Source organism: Morone saxatilis, unplaced genomic scaffold (assembly GCF_004916995.1).
Source record: "Morone saxatilis isolate NCDOM2014 unplaced genomic scaffold, NCSU_SB_2.0 Contig11, whole genome shotgun sequence".
NCBI classification, from domain to species: domain Eukaryota; kingdom Metazoa; phylum Chordata; class Actinopteri; family Moronidae; genus Morone; species Morone saxatilis.
The window spans coordinates 8,632,714-8,649,970 of record NW_023339663.1 but is presented as its reverse complement, the minus strand read 5'-3'; the positions used below and the strand labels follow the sequence as shown (position 1 = coordinate 8,649,970).

At 39.7% G+C, this 17,257-nt stretch overlaps 2 protein-coding genes across 2 annotated transcripts in view; one reads left to right on the top strand and one right to left on the bottom strand.

The window, feature by feature from the left end:
- Nucleotides 1-1,016, bottom strand: part of ace2 (angiotensin I converting enzyme 2) — an 8,869-nt gene extending 7,853 nt beyond the window's left edge. The window contains exons 1-3 of the mRNA XM_035652451.1: nucleotides 717-1,016; nucleotides 429-587; nucleotides 151-244 (exon numbers count right to left, since the gene is read on the bottom strand). Of these exons, the coding sequence (XP_035508344.1) occupies nucleotides 151-244; nucleotides 429-587; nucleotides 717-905 (442 nt within the window). The 5' untranslated portion in view covers nucleotides 906-1,016. The remainder of the gene's footprint in view (nucleotides 1-150; nucleotides 245-428; nucleotides 588-716) is intronic.
- Nucleotides 1,017-5,300: 4,284 nt separating this feature from the next.
- The window catches only part of nhsb (Nance-Horan syndrome b (congenital cataracts and dental anomalies)), a 50,264-nt gene continuing 38,307 nt past the window's right edge, over nucleotides 5,301-17,257 (top strand). Inside the window, exon 1 of the mRNA XM_035652018.1 lies at nucleotides 5,301-5,820. Coding sequence (XP_035507911.1) covers nucleotides 5,541-5,820 — 280 coding nt within the window. The 5' untranslated portion in view covers nucleotides 5,301-5,540. The remainder of the gene's footprint in view (nucleotides 5,821-17,257) is intronic.

Here is a 17,257-nt window from a genome sequence, read left to right as displayed (position 1 = left end):
TCTCACAATGCATTACATAACATCAGTTTAAAACTTTAATAAAAGCCTTTTTCCTTTACTTAGTTAATTATAAACTGCTTTATGTGTTTGTGTGGCCAACAGTAGCAGGCAGCCACGTCGCCATAACTAGTCCTTATTAACAGAGTGTACCTGGCTCCAAAGTCTGGCAGTTAAGGGGGTCGTCAATGAGACACACTGTCGCTGTGCTGTAGATTGTACTCATCTCACTCATGACCTTATTCAGCTGCAAGTAGAGTTAAAAGAAAAACAAGGACACAATGTTAATTTAGTAGAATAAATTACTGTAGCAATGAGGAAATAGTCAAGATGATGAGCAGCTTTTACAAACATGAAAATAACATATTTTAAGACACATCCAAACACATATCTATGACAGAATGAAATTTAACATGCTGTAATTATCTTACATGTGCGGCTTTATCTGGGGAGAGGGCACCAGAGCCTTTGTCTTGTAGGGAGATGAGCTGTAATTTGATTTCTGGATTTTTGATCTCGCTGATGGTGAAGTTCTGGGACTCTGCTGACATCTGGGAGTAGAAACTGCCCCAAATTTGCCCCTCTTCTGACTAGGTACAATGAAAACAGACACACCATATTAGGTAAATCAGTAACTTACACTACATCTGTTTTTATGAGCACTGGTCAATCTACAGTAGCTACATGATCTGCTTTTTAAAGGGTCTCCGAATGCTTACCAGTTTGTCTGAGTTCTCCTTTGTGATGTCGGTGTTGTAGGCCCATGATGCCAACGAGTACTGGTACATACGCCGAGTGGCCTCCTCGTCAAACCTCTGCAGGAACTCTTTGGCCTTGTTCTCCATATCTGACTGAGCAGAAACAATGGAGGACACAGCCAGCAACGCTACAATGATTCTAGCAGACATCTTGGCTGCTTCCTCTCCATCCACACACACAAACTAACTCTGAGAAAACGCTGTACTCTGTTATACAGTTAACCTTGGTTGCTGCCTTGGCCTTTGGACAGCAGAGCCATAACTGAGGGTGTATCTGAGTTTTCATTTACAGATAGGATGAACGTCACTGGGCTGTCCTCACATGGGGGGAGTCTGTGTTACACTTTGATACACCATCAGTCGCAAAACATACATATAATCTCTTTTGAAAGGTGTACAGTAAGTTATATTAATGTGGAATGAGTGAATACATTCAGCCTGTCAAGATGAAAAAATACATTTAAAGTTGTTTGGCATAACATCAAAAGCAGGATGACCAGTGTATAAGTTATAATAAATATAATGTGTCTACACAAGTGAATCAATTACTTTTTCTTCTTTGTTTTTAAAAGGTTCAGTATAAAATAAAGTTCTTATTAATAAAATAACTAAAAATGTGTTGAGAAAAGGTTTTTGCTCATGTTCACTTTATATTGATTTTCTCCAAGTATTATTTGTTAAACAAACCCTTTAAGGAGAAAACAGTCAAGGAAAAAGGAAATAATAGCATTAGACGAGCCTCCAACCTCCTATCTGGTGGAGGTGGAGTTCCCAGCAGTAGATAAAATGCAAGTCACACACTGTTAAGCCCTAAATGCTGATAAGACATCAGCCATGAGGGCAAGGTTCATTATTTAGATTTATTATCAACACCAAAAGATTATTTAATGCTCTCTTTCTCTTCAACAAGTCAATCAATAATCTACTAAAACATCAATTTAATAATAAAGTTAATCAGAATAGTTTTTTTATCCACAGCAGCAACATAAAATGAATCCAAGAAATCTCTCAATACACTCATTAGTGCTCAGATGCTTGTTTTGGGGATTTTATATATTAATTTATTTGTGCTTTTGGAGTGCCACTATTTTAATTGATCATCTTCCCATCAGAAGAGCAAATACACTTCAAGGCAGTGCACCTGTTTTACAACCCTGTGAACATTAACTTGATGCAACAGTGTCTTCCTGTGGAGATAGTTGGTACTGTCATACTCGTTAAAGAATAGATTCACATTTTGTCAGGTCTGTCTTACCGTTAAACAACACTAACATATATAACAAAATAAAAGCTTCACTGGTTGCTGCAATTGTTCCTCCTTTTCATACTAGTCGTGCAGTGCAATGTGATTCCAGTTTCAAAATCCTAATTAGGCCTCTTCTCAGGAATGTGCATGTGTATAAAATCTGACTTGATTGACATCTCCCTCACCCTTCTGTAGGTTTTGTTGGTTTTGTTTTGTTCTAAAGGCCTTTTTTCACAGCAGACATTCGACTTTTCATAGTAGGTAAATTACAGGTGTAACTAATAACATTAACGATGGCTCTGCTTTATTCAAATGTCCCAGTAAGCCATGAGTGTGACAGTGAGTCAGCATGCACAATACCAAGACTGTGATGAAGCAGCTAAATGGAAGATGAAGGAGGAGGTTAGACGTGCTTCAACTGACTTATGGAAAAAGGTCTGTCCGGCATTCTCAGCGCAAGGCAATCTTGTATCGGGAGAGACTTCTGACCAAAGTGTACTGGAGCACACAGAACAGGGAAAAAACCTTCATTAAATGATGAAACATTAGGCAACTAAATGGAATACAGCCATCATTAAGTGTATCATTTACACCTGTGCTTTTCCTACTGTGACATGTCAGAATGTCTGTGTGAAAAGGCCTATTGCAGACAGCCTAAAGCAGGAGTTCCCAAACCTTTTTTTGTTATGACCCCAACGGACCCCCAATTTGACAATATCTTAAGGAATCATCTTTGAGTCATTTTCATTTTTAGGTTTTAAGATTATAAAGTCTTCACAGTCACTCGGTGATGAATCATTATAAATTAAAATCAATAAACCAGCCAACTCTATTTCTTCCCTTGTTGTTCCAAATATGATATAAGTTAAAATATTATATTCCTCCTTTTGTTGGGGACCCCCAAAAACTCACTCAGGCACCCCTGTTGGTCCCCAGACCACAGTTTGAAAGCCCTGAAGTACCCGGTTATCACTCTTATTAAAATTTAGTTACATAATGAATTTTCAGCATAGATCCACCAACTTACACCTGGAGGTCTAAGAATTTAAAACACCTGTGTGGGTGTCAGCGTAATTATATCTGCCAGATTAATATGGCAGAATAAAACGTACAATACTTCTCTCATGGTAATACATAGGCTATAAGTACTGTATAAGTACCTCAAAATTGTTCTTATGTACACATGACACTGAGGAAAATGTCCCCCGGCAACAGATAGTCTCATTAGATCTAAAATGTCCATCACCATGCCTCACAATCATAATAAAGTTGAAAGAAGTGGAAATGTTCAAGTTAAGGAATCTAAAATCATGAGGAATTTGACGCTGTCTGTTGAAACTGTTTCCTGGGAAGCAAATATGGAACATTTCACAATTTGTAGCAGGGTTGTCTTCTTGGCAGCTCAGAGTGAGGCCCATGATAGGCTACTGTCAATCTGTGCTGCCTCAAATTTGCTGCAACAGCAAGTTTATTGCTAACATGTCTATATACAGACTGAGCCTAGAGGCTATAGGCTAATCACTGTGAATGAAACACACAACAGCCAGGCTTAGCATCCTGGAAACTCATATTCAGCAAAAAAAATTCTGTTCACTGGACATCGTTGAGCTACATTATATAGGCTCCTGCTGTATAGGTGAACTTTTCTGAGAAGTTTACAATTTAGCAATTTAGAGCCTCTGCGTTTGACTCGGAGGATACACACTGTACAGTACAGTGTGTATTACATATTGTGCTGGTTTATGCTGTAATATGTTGCATTGAATTTTATTTTGTCCTATGCTCGTTTCTAATTATCTACTCGTATTTTTAAAACTGGACAGGTGTGAAGGAAGAGAGATCTCATAGCTTTGGATCTGGTTTTGATTGTGTGCTTCTTGAATGCACTGTAGAGCCAGCCTGTTGGTACATTCAGACAAAACAACACACTACTTTTTCATCATTTGCTTCTATGTCACACAACTAAAGACAACAAAAAATAATAAAATACATGACCAAATTACCACTAGTGCACAAATTGGTTTTTTTTTTTACTTCAGTCACTGTACACAATTGTAACACAGCACAGCAACAATATGGCAATTGTACATTTGGTATGCAGGTAACACAAATACACTCCATTGTTCTACTTTCAGATAAACCATGAATGGGAAAAATATATACCTATACCTGAGCAATATACAATATATCACCCTACTTACAGTGACATTACATATATTTGAGGTTTAATAGATAAAACTCTCATTCAGTAATTTACTGTTATAAAACTCCAAAGCCAATGTTTTACAGCTGGAATCCCTGAAAATTATTATTATTATTTCTTTAATTTAAAAAAAAAAAGGTGCTGGACATCATTTTCAGACGTGGACTTTTTGAACATGTTATTAGTTCAAAATCATGTTCAAAAGCAAATTTAAACAACTAGGAAAAGCCATGGAGTATCAAGATAATAAGATAAAATAATATGAAATATATATTTGAGCTTGTGAAGAAGGCTTGGGACATCCAGAGCAAAGAACATCCGATTTTCTGATAACTAGTTCATTAGTGAACATCTTCAAAAACATTACAGCTTCCAGAGCATACTGGCCTTTGAATTTAGATCAGCTTGTCTCCATTGGTCCAGGGGTTGGTGTAGTCAATCATGTGCAAAGGTTTAATAGTGAAAATAAAAAAAAAATTTTTTACGGATTTTGTCTATTTTCCTGAGTGTGCTCACCCACATCTGCTCACACAGCAAACACATGTTTCTCTTGTAATTTTCAGGATGTCCTGACATGATGAGAAACTTGTAGCTGTAAATTAATTTGCATGGCTGTTCCCTGTCCGCGCACATCCACATCTCCAGGTTTTGCCTCAGTCTTCTCTCTCATCCTCTCTGCCTGAACACAGCTCAGGCCACAGTGCGAGGCTGCATCAGTACCCCCCAAAACACAACCACAATAACACCGGAAAAGCAAGGACAGACCTAAAGAAAATAAAAGCTTAAGGCGTGCAGGCTGGGTATAAGGCAATATTTGTTATAGACGAGCCTTTTCAAGAAAACCCGCATGCTGTTGCTTTATATTTCATCAAAGCCTTTGTTTTGTGTATTTTCTATTCATTTAGCAGAGCTCTCCTCCACCATTGTTTCTAATTGCAATTGACTTCAGTTTCTTATTTTGAAATTTTTGCCCAGTGTTTCCTTTTTCGTGTCTGGTTTGACGCTGCACGGAGGCAACCCATGATCGCAGACTCAACACGCATCCTCACACCACTGACCTGAGCTTAGCTGTGTCCTGCATGTGTGTGCATGTGTGTGCGTGTGTGAGCGGGAGTGTGAGTGATCCCCAGAAACCAGCAGCAGGATGGAGGATCTCAAGGAGAATCTGGGAACTTTGGATTGACGCCCGGGGATAACGCGCGGTCGGCCTGAACCTCATCGGGTTTCTCGTGGATTTATATATTTGGATGTTGTCTGTTTCCCCCTTTTCCCTTTTTCTTCTAGGCAGTGGGAATTTACACTTGGCTTACAACTCCTATTATTTCTGGCGTGCAAAATGCCATTCGCCAAAAGGATTGTGGAGCCGCAGCTTCTGTGCAGGCACCAGATCCCCAACGATGAAGGTCTGCTTTTCGAGGACCTGTGTGCCATCAGTAACGTGGTTCTGTCCCGGACCTTGCGACAGCTGTCCGACCTGGCCCGGCACGCCTGCTCCTTATTTCAGGAGCTGGAAAACGACATCATTAACACCAACCAGCGGGTCTGGGTCCTCCAGAACAAAATAGGCCAGATACAGCAGACTGCCAGTGCCCTAGACCCTAAAAAGGAGGCAGTGCGTAAGTAGACCACCACAAGTGTATCTTCCAAAAGAAATCACCTCATGATTAACACCTGAGCGACGTGTGATTTTATTCATTCATATCTTACATGTGTGCCTTCATGCTTCGAAGGGCGCCCACCTCAAAATTATTTTTACCCCGCCGCACGCACGCCCGCGGCCGCGCTCTCTCTCCCCATTGAAATGTGTCACACGGTTGCATTTGCACATTGACCATCCAGTAACATCGAGATGCATTTTCACAGCAGCAGGATGTGTTGACTGCTCATTCATTTGGCGGTCCAGACTCGGATGTGTGTGTGTGTCCGTCGACGAGGGAGGGAGAAGGGGGGGTGGGAGTCGGTGTGTGTGTGTGTCTGTGTGTGTGTGTGCGTGTGTGTGTGTGCTCACAGGCAGGCAGCGCGGAGCGGAGCGGAGGGGCGTGTGTTGCCGCTGCATTGGCTCAGCATCGCAGTCTCGTTACTGCGGGTAGCGCACACCTGAAGCATGTTCAGACGGTGTTTTCGGGGGCCACAAAAGGGCCGCCTCGTTCATTCAGGATGTGAATATTCCAAGTTCAGTGTCGAGTATTTGTTAAAATGCGTTTTTTGATATGTGTGTGTGTGTGTCTGTGTGTGTGTGTTGGGGCTCTCGCAGGCGACTCCCCGTGCGCCAAACCCACCCTTTCCACATGCAGCGGCACCAACACAGCATCAGTAATGAATCTAGATGTCCGTTTTGCAGGGTACATATAAACTGATCATGAGTAGATATTCAGATGTTGCTATAATTGCTGTGGGTCACATAAAAAATAAGCCCGATTGGCATCAGTAAGAGACTCTGCAATTCAATGTAACGGCACGTTCTGTACAACAGCCACATATAATTTATGTCCTCTGCAGTCCCTTCAGTGTAAGGCTTTTGATTTTAGACGATCCTTTAAGTGATTTTAGTACAATTCTGTGCAGTGGGATTCATCCCTGCTGCAGGTTATCATAATCTGGGACAATCAAAGAGCATTTTGGGGCCTAAAGCTACTGTAGGCTCATGAACTCCCTCTTTAGATTTACTCCCCAACCCCCAACATCACACACACTCACATCTGAGCATATGTGTGAGTGAGTTTTGTCTTTATAGCATGAAACCGTTTTACTGTATTTCTGTTTACTCTTGTTTGCTGTGGATCTGGGTGAATGAGGCTCTGATGTGAGAGAGATTGTTTGCATTTCATCCAGCGGAAAGAGAAAGAAATTTAGCCTATATTTCTATGTGGAAGTCTATAGTACAACTCTCACAGAAGTAGATCTCCACACTGCAGTGCACTCACTTTAAGCAACGTTAAACCCAGAGACCTAGTCTGTCTGTTACACCTGTTGTGCTCAGAAAAACCCTTAAATATTTGATTTGTTAAGTGGATTGTGCTTCTATATCCTGCAGCCAGTCAAGACTTACAATTTAAGTATCACTTAGCACATGCTTTTCCAAGAGTTTTGTGAATCTCAAACCCAAGAATGCCATAATGAGCTCATACAGTCAATTAAGACTCCTTTCAAATGAGCTCTTTACTCGAGGCCGTGGGATAAATCTACTGGGTTTCCAAAATATTAGAAAGAAAGTAATTTTGATACATAAAATTATGTTTATTTTCAGATAATTTTCCTAATGTTTGTTTTTCTCTTGTGAAATACCCTTTCAGGAATTTAAATATTATTCTAATGAAAACAATCTGAGAGGTCACCCTTTATCCCAATCCTGGACTGTTCCAGACAAAAGTTGACACTCTTGAGAAAAACATGGTGTAATCTTTGGTTTGCACTCAATAAGGCGGTCTTCACACTGTTAGACACATTCACTTTTGGCCAATTTAAAGCTTTTGTTGACCATGAAAACTCAGGCTGTGTCAAAAACTTAGAACTAAATTCTCACTAAGTGACCTACGTGTACAAACACACCTTGTCAGTCAAGTTACCAGCATAATTATTTAAAAAGTCAACATTTGAGATCTTTATTCATGTTTCAGTAAGTAGATATTTCATTCAACATATTGAATGAAAAAATATTTTAAAAAATAATGAAAACTGAGTGAGAAAATACTCTTTGGCTGTCTGTGTGCAACTTCAGCTTGGTTGCAGGGATACTTTTAGTCCTCTGTAGACCAATGCTCATACTTGGATGCCCACCAAAGTTTTGCTATTTTTATTCAGCTTTCAAAAGGGCTATTATCTTCTCTCTTGCTCTCAAATGGCAGCAGTAACCCCGAGGAGCTGAATATCTCTGTGTGTACACACAGACTGAGATTGAATGTCAGTGACAACAGAGTTTCCTCACTTCATTGTAGAGTGTATCAAGATTCACGGCAGTCAATATGGAGCTAACTTGGATTGATCCCGAACATGGCAGTAGGCCGTGTTCAGATGGTGTTGAGAGAGTTTGTGTCTGTCACATTCATAGGAAACAATGTGTTGTGTTGGGCATTTCTCAAGACTTGTTCAAACAGTCTGTTCTAGTAGTCATTTGTTAGCACGAGCAGTAGTGGCAATAGATCCTAAACTAAACTAAATCAAATAAAATGTATCGATATCTGGATTGTGCCTGTATAATTTTCTTTAGGGCTGCAGCTCATGATTGATTTCATTGATGATTATCAGTAATTGTTTTGTTCAAAGGATGTGGGAGGGTAGTGAGGAATGTCTGTTATAGTTTGCCAGAGCTCGGCTGCCATGTTTGTGTGTCAATCATCTGCTTGACTGGTTGTGGAATTGTTTCAGCTGTGATTTCCTTTAGGCTTATGTATATCACACCTGACTAATGTTGGACTACTGTGCTACCACTACTTTCTTCCCTTTATCTTATTTTATTTTATTTTGTTGTTATTGCTACGTACAGTAGTACAGTGATATTGATGCTGTCCTGCATTGATAAAAACAAATGCTGCTATAAATGCCACTACATAAAAAACAAACAAAATAACAGAAGTAAACACACTTTGATGTTGAAAGCATAAAGATCTAAAGTCTTTCTCTGTTGTTATTTCAGAAAGAAAAGATATATTATATGTTATGATTCTACCTCATCCAAGCAGTTGATGAAGTGTACATAACAAAGACACTCACGCCACAAAAGAGTAAATTTGGAGTTGGTTTGAGATGTTAACCATCCAAATAGGTTTTGAAAATAAATATGTTAAGATACTAAGACTGATGTCTGTGACACACCGTAAGGATTCAAAGAACAAGCAGCATAAAAAACTGACCACTGTTAGAAGTTACACTTGATGGAGGGTCCTGATAGGTCACCTGGTAGAGCTGGCGCAGCCATGTACCAAGGCTGAGTCCTTGCTGCAACGGCCATGAGTTCAATCCCGACTTGTGGCCCTTTGATGCGTCTCAACCCCCCTTTCTTTCTCCCCACTTTCCTGTCAATCTTCAGCTGTCACTATCACATAAAGGCCAAAAAAGGCACTTGATGACACTGAAAATAAATCATATATATATATATTATTTTATATTTTAAATATATAAGTATCTTGACAACTATTGGATGGCTGTGAAATTATGTACAGACATTCATGTAGGATGAATTGTATGGACTTTGATCTGCCGACTTTCTTCTAGTGCCATCATCAAGTCAAAAAAAGTTCTGTTTGTCCAAAACTTTGCTTTATGACCAAAATTAATGACCTTCCTATCAGCCATAGCACTAAGCAAGTGAACATGGTAAATATTATACTTGCTTAACATCAGCATTGTTATTGTGAGCATGTTGGCATGGTGATGTTATCATTAAGCTCAAAGCCACTCTGAGCCCAAACACTGTACATCCTCAAAGAGCCACTAGCATGGCTGCAGACTCTTAGTCTTGTTTTTCCCTGCCTCCATTCATGATTTGAGCTGGGGGTGCTGCCACCAAATATGCAAAAAAATATGTCACTTCATTCCATAATTATGATAGCCGTTCTCTATCCTGTGTTAATTTAACTCTGTAACCTAGAAATAACAAGAACTTACTGTCATAGAAGAACATTCTCTTTTGTAGGAGCATAGATTGTGCAGGCATGTTTCTCTATGGGTTTCAGAGTGTCCGGTGACAATGTATCAACCAGTCCAGATTGCAACGACTGGAACCAGAAACTTGGTCGACTGAAACAATATTGCAATTGAACACCATAAGCAGTAAGGTTGGTAAGATTCACTGATTCGCATCAGTGCCCCGACATAAAAGTTCAAGTTGCGATGGGTTCAATTTAAAGCGTGTACGGCGGGTACTATTTGGGATGAACTCGCAATGTATCTGCATTTGTATATTTATATATACTGTTTGTGGTTTCACTTGTTAATAACCCACAAAAAATGTGTAACATGATAAAAATAGCAAATTTCACTTATATCTGGTTAGACTAGCAATGGGGGATAACCAATTTGAAATAATGTGTGAAACAGAATTTGCATAATACCCACCGGTTTTAGTATTTGGGCTTGATTTATATTGTTATTATATACTTATAATTTGTTGCGTAAATTAGGCTACAATTAATTATTTACGTATAAAACTCTGCTAACAGGTTTGAGTTCAGGAGCAGAAGCACACACCAACATTCCTGCCACTGCGCACACACATACACACACACTTACACACGAAGTGGAGGGGATTTTAATGTGAAAATATTGGTCTGTAGCAAATATATTGTACTGCTCTGGCAACACTGGTTTCTTCCTGGTATGCCATTAAAGCAAATTTGACTTTGAATTTGAATTTGAGAGAGTATGGCCTGTGGCAGCGGGGGACTGCTCTATCTCGCTAGTCTGCATAGTAACAGGAGAGAGAGAGGCCTGCTTTAACCTTTCAGCTGAGTCAATCTCTCTCTCTCTTGCTGGTAATACGTTTTTATTTATATATTTTTGGTAGTACTAGCATCCATTCTGTAGCAGACATCACATTGTTGAAACAGTTTGTCGTGGACAAAATGAGAAGAGAGAAGGGTAGAGAGAGACTGAGAGCTAACAGTACAGTGTGCAAGCCAGTCGTCTGGAAGTAAATGTGTTACTTTCTGTCTCTCCCTTGCAAACACATAATAAAAGGAGAAATAGAGACATATTTACCAACTTTATAATGTGCAACTGGCCAGCAGGCTTAATCTGTTCGGTGTGTGTTTCTGTGTGTGGTTCAGGGATCTGATTTCAACCACACAAAGCAGGTTAAGATACTCTCTGTCCAGGCACATCTTGTCTGTCTCACACCCAACCACAGATGCACACACCTCACACCAAGCGCATCAATTCAGATGTTTTTCCAAATCTAATATGTGTGTGATTTATGTGCACTTGTGTCTATCTCACAGCTTCTCCAGTGTCTCTGTCTCTGCCCTCCATCTGTCTTTCTCTCCATCCTTGCATAGCTGTGTCCATTCTCATCCTCCTCCTCTCCATCCATACCTCTTCCCTCACTGCCCTACTTTCCCCATCATCATCAACATGGAGAGACTTCTGCCTCTTGACAGCATATTTAATGTTTAATGCACTTTGATTTCCACCCAGACACTTACAAGCCTGAGAGGAGAGGAGGAAGTTTGATAACAGAGTGAAAGGGAGAGAGACAGAGAAAGATAAGGGAAGGCCATGGTAGTAAAGGCTTCTGATGTAAAAAGAGAGGAAAAAATTACATTCTGAAAATGGTCAAATAAATATAATATAAATATACAAATATCTATATATATAATTATATAAATCATATATTAAAACAACACTGAAAGCTGGGATGCTTTGAGCAAGTACCTAGCTACTAGCTACAACCTTAATGTCAGCATGCTAACACACTGCTGTTTAACAGGTAATGTTTTCCATATTCACAACATAGGTATTTGGACAGAGATTGAAATTTGGACCTGATGGTGGCGATAGAGAAACTACAGATTACAAACTTCCAACCACTGGTGATATAACAAGAAGTGGATGCCAGATTTCAAAATGGTACCCATTCACTTGAATGCAAATTGATTGCCAAAATGGCAAAAAAAAAATAAAGTCCTGTTGGGTTTGTTATCTTATTATCTTTTATCAAGCTTTAAAAATTAATAATACAGAGTAATAACTTACCTTTTTCGACAACAGTTCTACAGATTCTCTTTATGATGGTGGTCTATTTGGAAAATGCTTTTTCAGCTACAGGGGATTTCTTCGTTGCAATACCAAGAGGGGTCACTGGGACAAATTGGCAGCAAGGCTGTGTTGCTGCTGTATCCAGCTCTTTTGATACATCCATGTCACACATTCAGCCATGGCAAAACAGTCGCAACAGGGACCTTCGATTTTTACTAATAGTGGGGCCTAAAACATAATGCTCAAAAAGGTTTATCCCCTTGAGAACATGATTGTGTGCAGCTTTAGATTTTGGCCTGAGGGTGTAAAGAAAATATTTGTGGAGGATCTGAGCCCTTAGGAGCAGCGTTTTTCTATGGTGTAATTTAGTATGTAGTGACCAGCATCTAAAGTGCAGGGTCATGTGATGCAAATTTAAAAAAAATACTTATTTAAGTCACTTAAGTTTTCACAATTAGATTCATTAGGTCACATATATATTTGAAAGAGACCATTCTTTCAAGCGGGCACTCAGCCAGTCAGGGCCGATGAAAGACACTGATCTGTGTGTGCACTGGGTGAGCTTTTACTCAAATGAACAGGCCACCTCATTTAATGTTTAATACATGCACAGGAGTATCCAAGTGAAAATAGCTCACCCTCTGGTGAGAATGAATGTTCTTGTTTAACGTGACAAATATAAGACTGACATTTGCATCATCAGTGTGAAGATAGTAGCTCATAAAGAAGGGGAAAAAAGTAGTGGCAGGGAAATAAATTATTATCTTTATTACATTTTGATCAAGAAGACTACAGAGTTGTGGCAGTCTTGCCCTTGTGATGTGTATCATTTTGTTGTGTTTATGATTGAGTAAGACAGATATACACAAACTACCACAACTAAATCAAAGCATATGGTCAGCATATGTCCACTTATGTTACCACAGAAACATGTGGGCGTGACATGTGGGGAGGTCACGAGGATGTGATGCCATTGCGTGCGCCGGGATGTAAACTTACACTGTCACACACTTTGTTATTATTATGACCACAAGACAACAGAGCACCCAGCTGCAGACACACACACGCACACACACACACACACACATACAAACACAGTTTATTTTATTCAGTTCCTCAGAGTCTCTTATGTCATGGAGAGTAAAAATCATCACTGCACATTTTCTGTTCTCATGGCCTAATTACCTCTATGCTAATTTTGGCTAAAGTGATTCCACTGCCTCATATACAGTAACACACAGCCACGCACACACACACACACACACACACAGTTGACATGGTTTCAGATCAGCCTTCCAATAACACCAGGTAAACATTCACTTGCACATGAAAATACACACACACGCATACGCACAGACACACACAAGGGAATCACACGCACGCACAACCCGCTGAACTCTTTCGAGCCTCTTCTTTCTGTCTCTCATGTTATCATTTGTAATTCCGCTTTAAGTGCCCCTGTCTCTGTTGCTGTTGCAGCCTGCAATAAAACATGCATGCAGAACCACTTGGTCTGTACATCACAGCACTCGGCTGGCTGGATGGCTGGCATGCTGGCTTTCTGGAGATGATTCCTCGTTTGTGCAAGCTGGCCTCTGGCATTTTCGTGTTATTGTAGCTCTGCTATAGCTGACCAGCTACGCCAGAAACAAACAAAACTACCCCAAACATTTACTCATATCATCAAGGAGAGAATATTGGCTCTATAAAGCACAGGCTAAAGCAAGTAGTTATCGACAGCTATGTGCTGTAAAATATATTGACGTGCAAACAAAATGTTGAACTATGCCTTTAACCTTTGCTTTGGTGACATGGATGCATGTTGCAAATTCAAACATTGCGATTGGTTATATTTAAGAGCTGACAAATGTATATTAAAATGACAGAATCAGGTGCTGTGTATAAGGGCTGGGTAAAAAAATCGATTTAATCGATTTTGGATCTGCCAAGCAGAGCTCAGTTATAGAGAATAGAAATACTACAAACCTCAGAAACCACTTGACAAGGTATCACACTACGCTAACGTTAGCTTCCGACAACAAGCCGTCCGGGGCAAAACAAAAGAAACTGAGGGAATCACTAACATTACCAGCCGATTCTCCGCGCACCATAACGTAGTGTGGTTCGAGCACCTGAATGAGCCGCTTGAAGCCTTCGTTTTCCACTACCGAGTACGGGCGTAAATCTTTGCAAACAAAAGTTGCGATGGCCTCTGTTATCTTTATGGCCCGTGGAGAATCGGCTGGTAATGTTAGTGATTCCCTCAGTTTCTTTTGTTTTGCCCCATTTTCATTATTTAAGAGCAGATGAATTGAATTGCAATTGATCGAACTCGATCGAATGCGTGATCAATCGCCTCAGAACCTTACTGCAATCGAAGTCCGAAATCGAGTAGGTAAAATTGGGGCCCACGAGTATCACCAGCTTTACTGTGGTATGAACAGGTACTCAGGTTGCTTTCGAGTTTCATGTTTCCTGGTAAAAACTTGACACTGCACGCCAGTTGTGTTGCCTCCTTTTTGTGTTTGTGTCTGTGTGTTGTATCTTCACTATTTCTGTCCATGCATAAATGCCTCTCTGATGTGAGTGTGTGTGCATATTTGTGTGTCAGCCTCCTGTGACATACTAAACTGAGATGTCCTGAACTGCTGTCATCTCTGTCTAGAGACCCCATCATCATCACTATTCCCCCAAAAACCTTTGACAGATGGCTGGGGACCAAAAAAATGCACATACTCAGCAATCTCTCTGGGTCAGTGTGTGTTTGTGTGTGTCAGTTTGTGTGCACTGAGTGGACATGTCTGTAGTCTAGTGACTCCAGTTTATAGCATAGTGGTCAGTGCTGTAATTCCACAAGCACCAATGAGTAACTTTTTTCCCTGTGTAGTATTATGTAACAACAGACTGAAGTCACTGCAGCCAGAAGCATTGAAGCTGTCAGAGCTAACAGAGTCACTAATGGTTTGCAACAACAGACGGTAGAAAGGAAACATATAGTATCTAGTGTGTAAACTATATAAATTGACCCTTAATTGGCGGCAAACTTTGTTTCATGTTGGCAAAATGAGTTTATCCGCTTGTAATAATGCCTTGAAAGAAAATATTGAGTCGATCAACAGAAGACTAATCAGCAACAATTTTGATCATTGTAAACAGAACATATTTGGGCTATAATTTATTCATTTTAGGAGGCTCCTAAATAAATCACAGTGAAGTCATTCCAGTGTTCACTTTGATATTTTAGAATATATTTGGGAGTTGGACTGTTGGTTGGACAAAACAAACAATTGACAAACGTAGGCTTTGTGAACTTGTGATGGGCATTACTGAAATTTTAAAGACCAACTAATTAATTGATTAATTGAAAAGGTAATTTGTGGATTAATTGATAAATAAAACAATCATTATTCGCAGCCCAGTATTTAGAGCTGAAACAATTAATTGATCAACAGACAATGCCTGTTTCAATCAAAAGTGCCATATTTTCTCTGGTTCCAGCTTCTCAAGTGTAAGTCTTTGCTGGGGTTTTTTCTGCTTTTCTGCTGTATACCACTGAAAAGTGAATTTTTTGTGTTTTGGACCATTGTTCAGATAAAATAAGACATTTGAAGACGTCACCTTCGGTTTTTTAAATTACAGCCAGTAATTAAGATAATTCGGGTCACGCCAAACGTGACCACAGGTTGGGCTAGTATAGACATATGTACCCATGAATATGTGAATTCTTGGTCACTGTTGATGTATCGAGTATTAAAACGTCTGAAAACAGCCAAAATGTGTCAGTCTATATAGTGGAGAGGTAGAGAAACACTAGAGAAACAATCTGAGAGACCTGTGAAGGGGCATGGGAGTGTCAGCAATCGTGGGGTACTCGGCATCTATGGATGTTTTTTATACAAACCTATTAAGTCATGGACAATAAATATTGGTTTCAAAACCTTTTTCTGTACAAAAAAGTGCATAATTTTTTAATTGAGATTTATTTACAGTATTTTGGACATTTGTATAACATCAGCTAATAGGTAGACAAACTTTAGTTCTCTTTCTCTTCATCCCTCATCCTCTTACTCACTCAGTGATTTCCTATCAAAATCACAAGACAGTCCCACGCAGAGGCTCTCACAGACGGATGTTTTTGTACTTTGCAGGGGTGCTGTTGGCAAAGAGCAGTCATGTTAAAACAAACAGAGATGAAAAGAAAGATGCAGTAGAGACTGAAGAAAATAAGAATATGTGGGAAAATGGAGTTCATGATGAGAGAGCACACAAGGACAATTTTTTGTTCATCTAAACGTGAGATATGCTGATTTTACAAACATGAAACCAAGTCATTTTGAAGCACTCTTTTAACTTAAGCCTGATTATCTCTGTTTTTTTTAGGCAAGATTAGTTAAATTCACATATACTGGAACTTACACTTACAGGTTTTGTAGACATATTTTTTCTCCATTGACTCAGCAAGACTGTTAATACTATCCCTAGCTGGAATGACCCGAGCTGTCAGTTGTTGTAGTCTGGTATTAGCAGATGACAAAAATAGGATGGGAAGCCAATTATATCAATAATGTTGGGACCATGTGCTTGAGCAGGGTTCAGAATATGGACAGCAGAGATTATAAGCATCAACTGGGATTTAGGGGCAAAGCGTGGATGGTTGAAATGATTTTCAACGGACGAGCTTTTGGATGGACTAGGGTTAGGGTTATACTATCAGCATAAGATGGAAACAGATGGAGTCAGAAAAAGCTTATAGAGGTTGTCTGCTACTTGTTTTAAGGACTGAGCTGCTCTTAAGGACTTCCTTAGAAACAGATTGTCTTTTGTAAGAACCTTAGCATGCCGTAAAGAAGAGCCAACTAATTGGACTAGCAGCCCCTGCCTTGAAGAAGTCAACATGCTCACCGTCCTGTGCAGGCATGTGTGTCTGTGTGTGTGTGAGAGAGAGAAAGCACAAACTACATTCAAATATGTAAACACATGCATTGTAGATAAAGCAAAAATTTAAACATGCTTCTTTCCAAACAAGAAACAAATCTGTGCTCATTAAAAAAAACTTGCGATTGGTTGAATTCCACGGCTGATACAGTGTATTAAGGCGAGGTAAATTAATCCAATTTCACAGTGGGCTGGTGAGAGGTGAGGACAGCCGAGCCAAGGCTGCACTAATTAGCCATATATCTGTCACTATCAATTGTATCAGTGAGGCTACCAAAGCCAACCACTTTCTTTTGCATCACACACAAACACATCCACATATGTACACACACACACAGACGCACTCCTCAGAAGTACAACCTAGTTTCCTTCACAAACAGGCACTCCCTTTTTTAGGAACCTCTGATATCAGGATGTCCATACCTG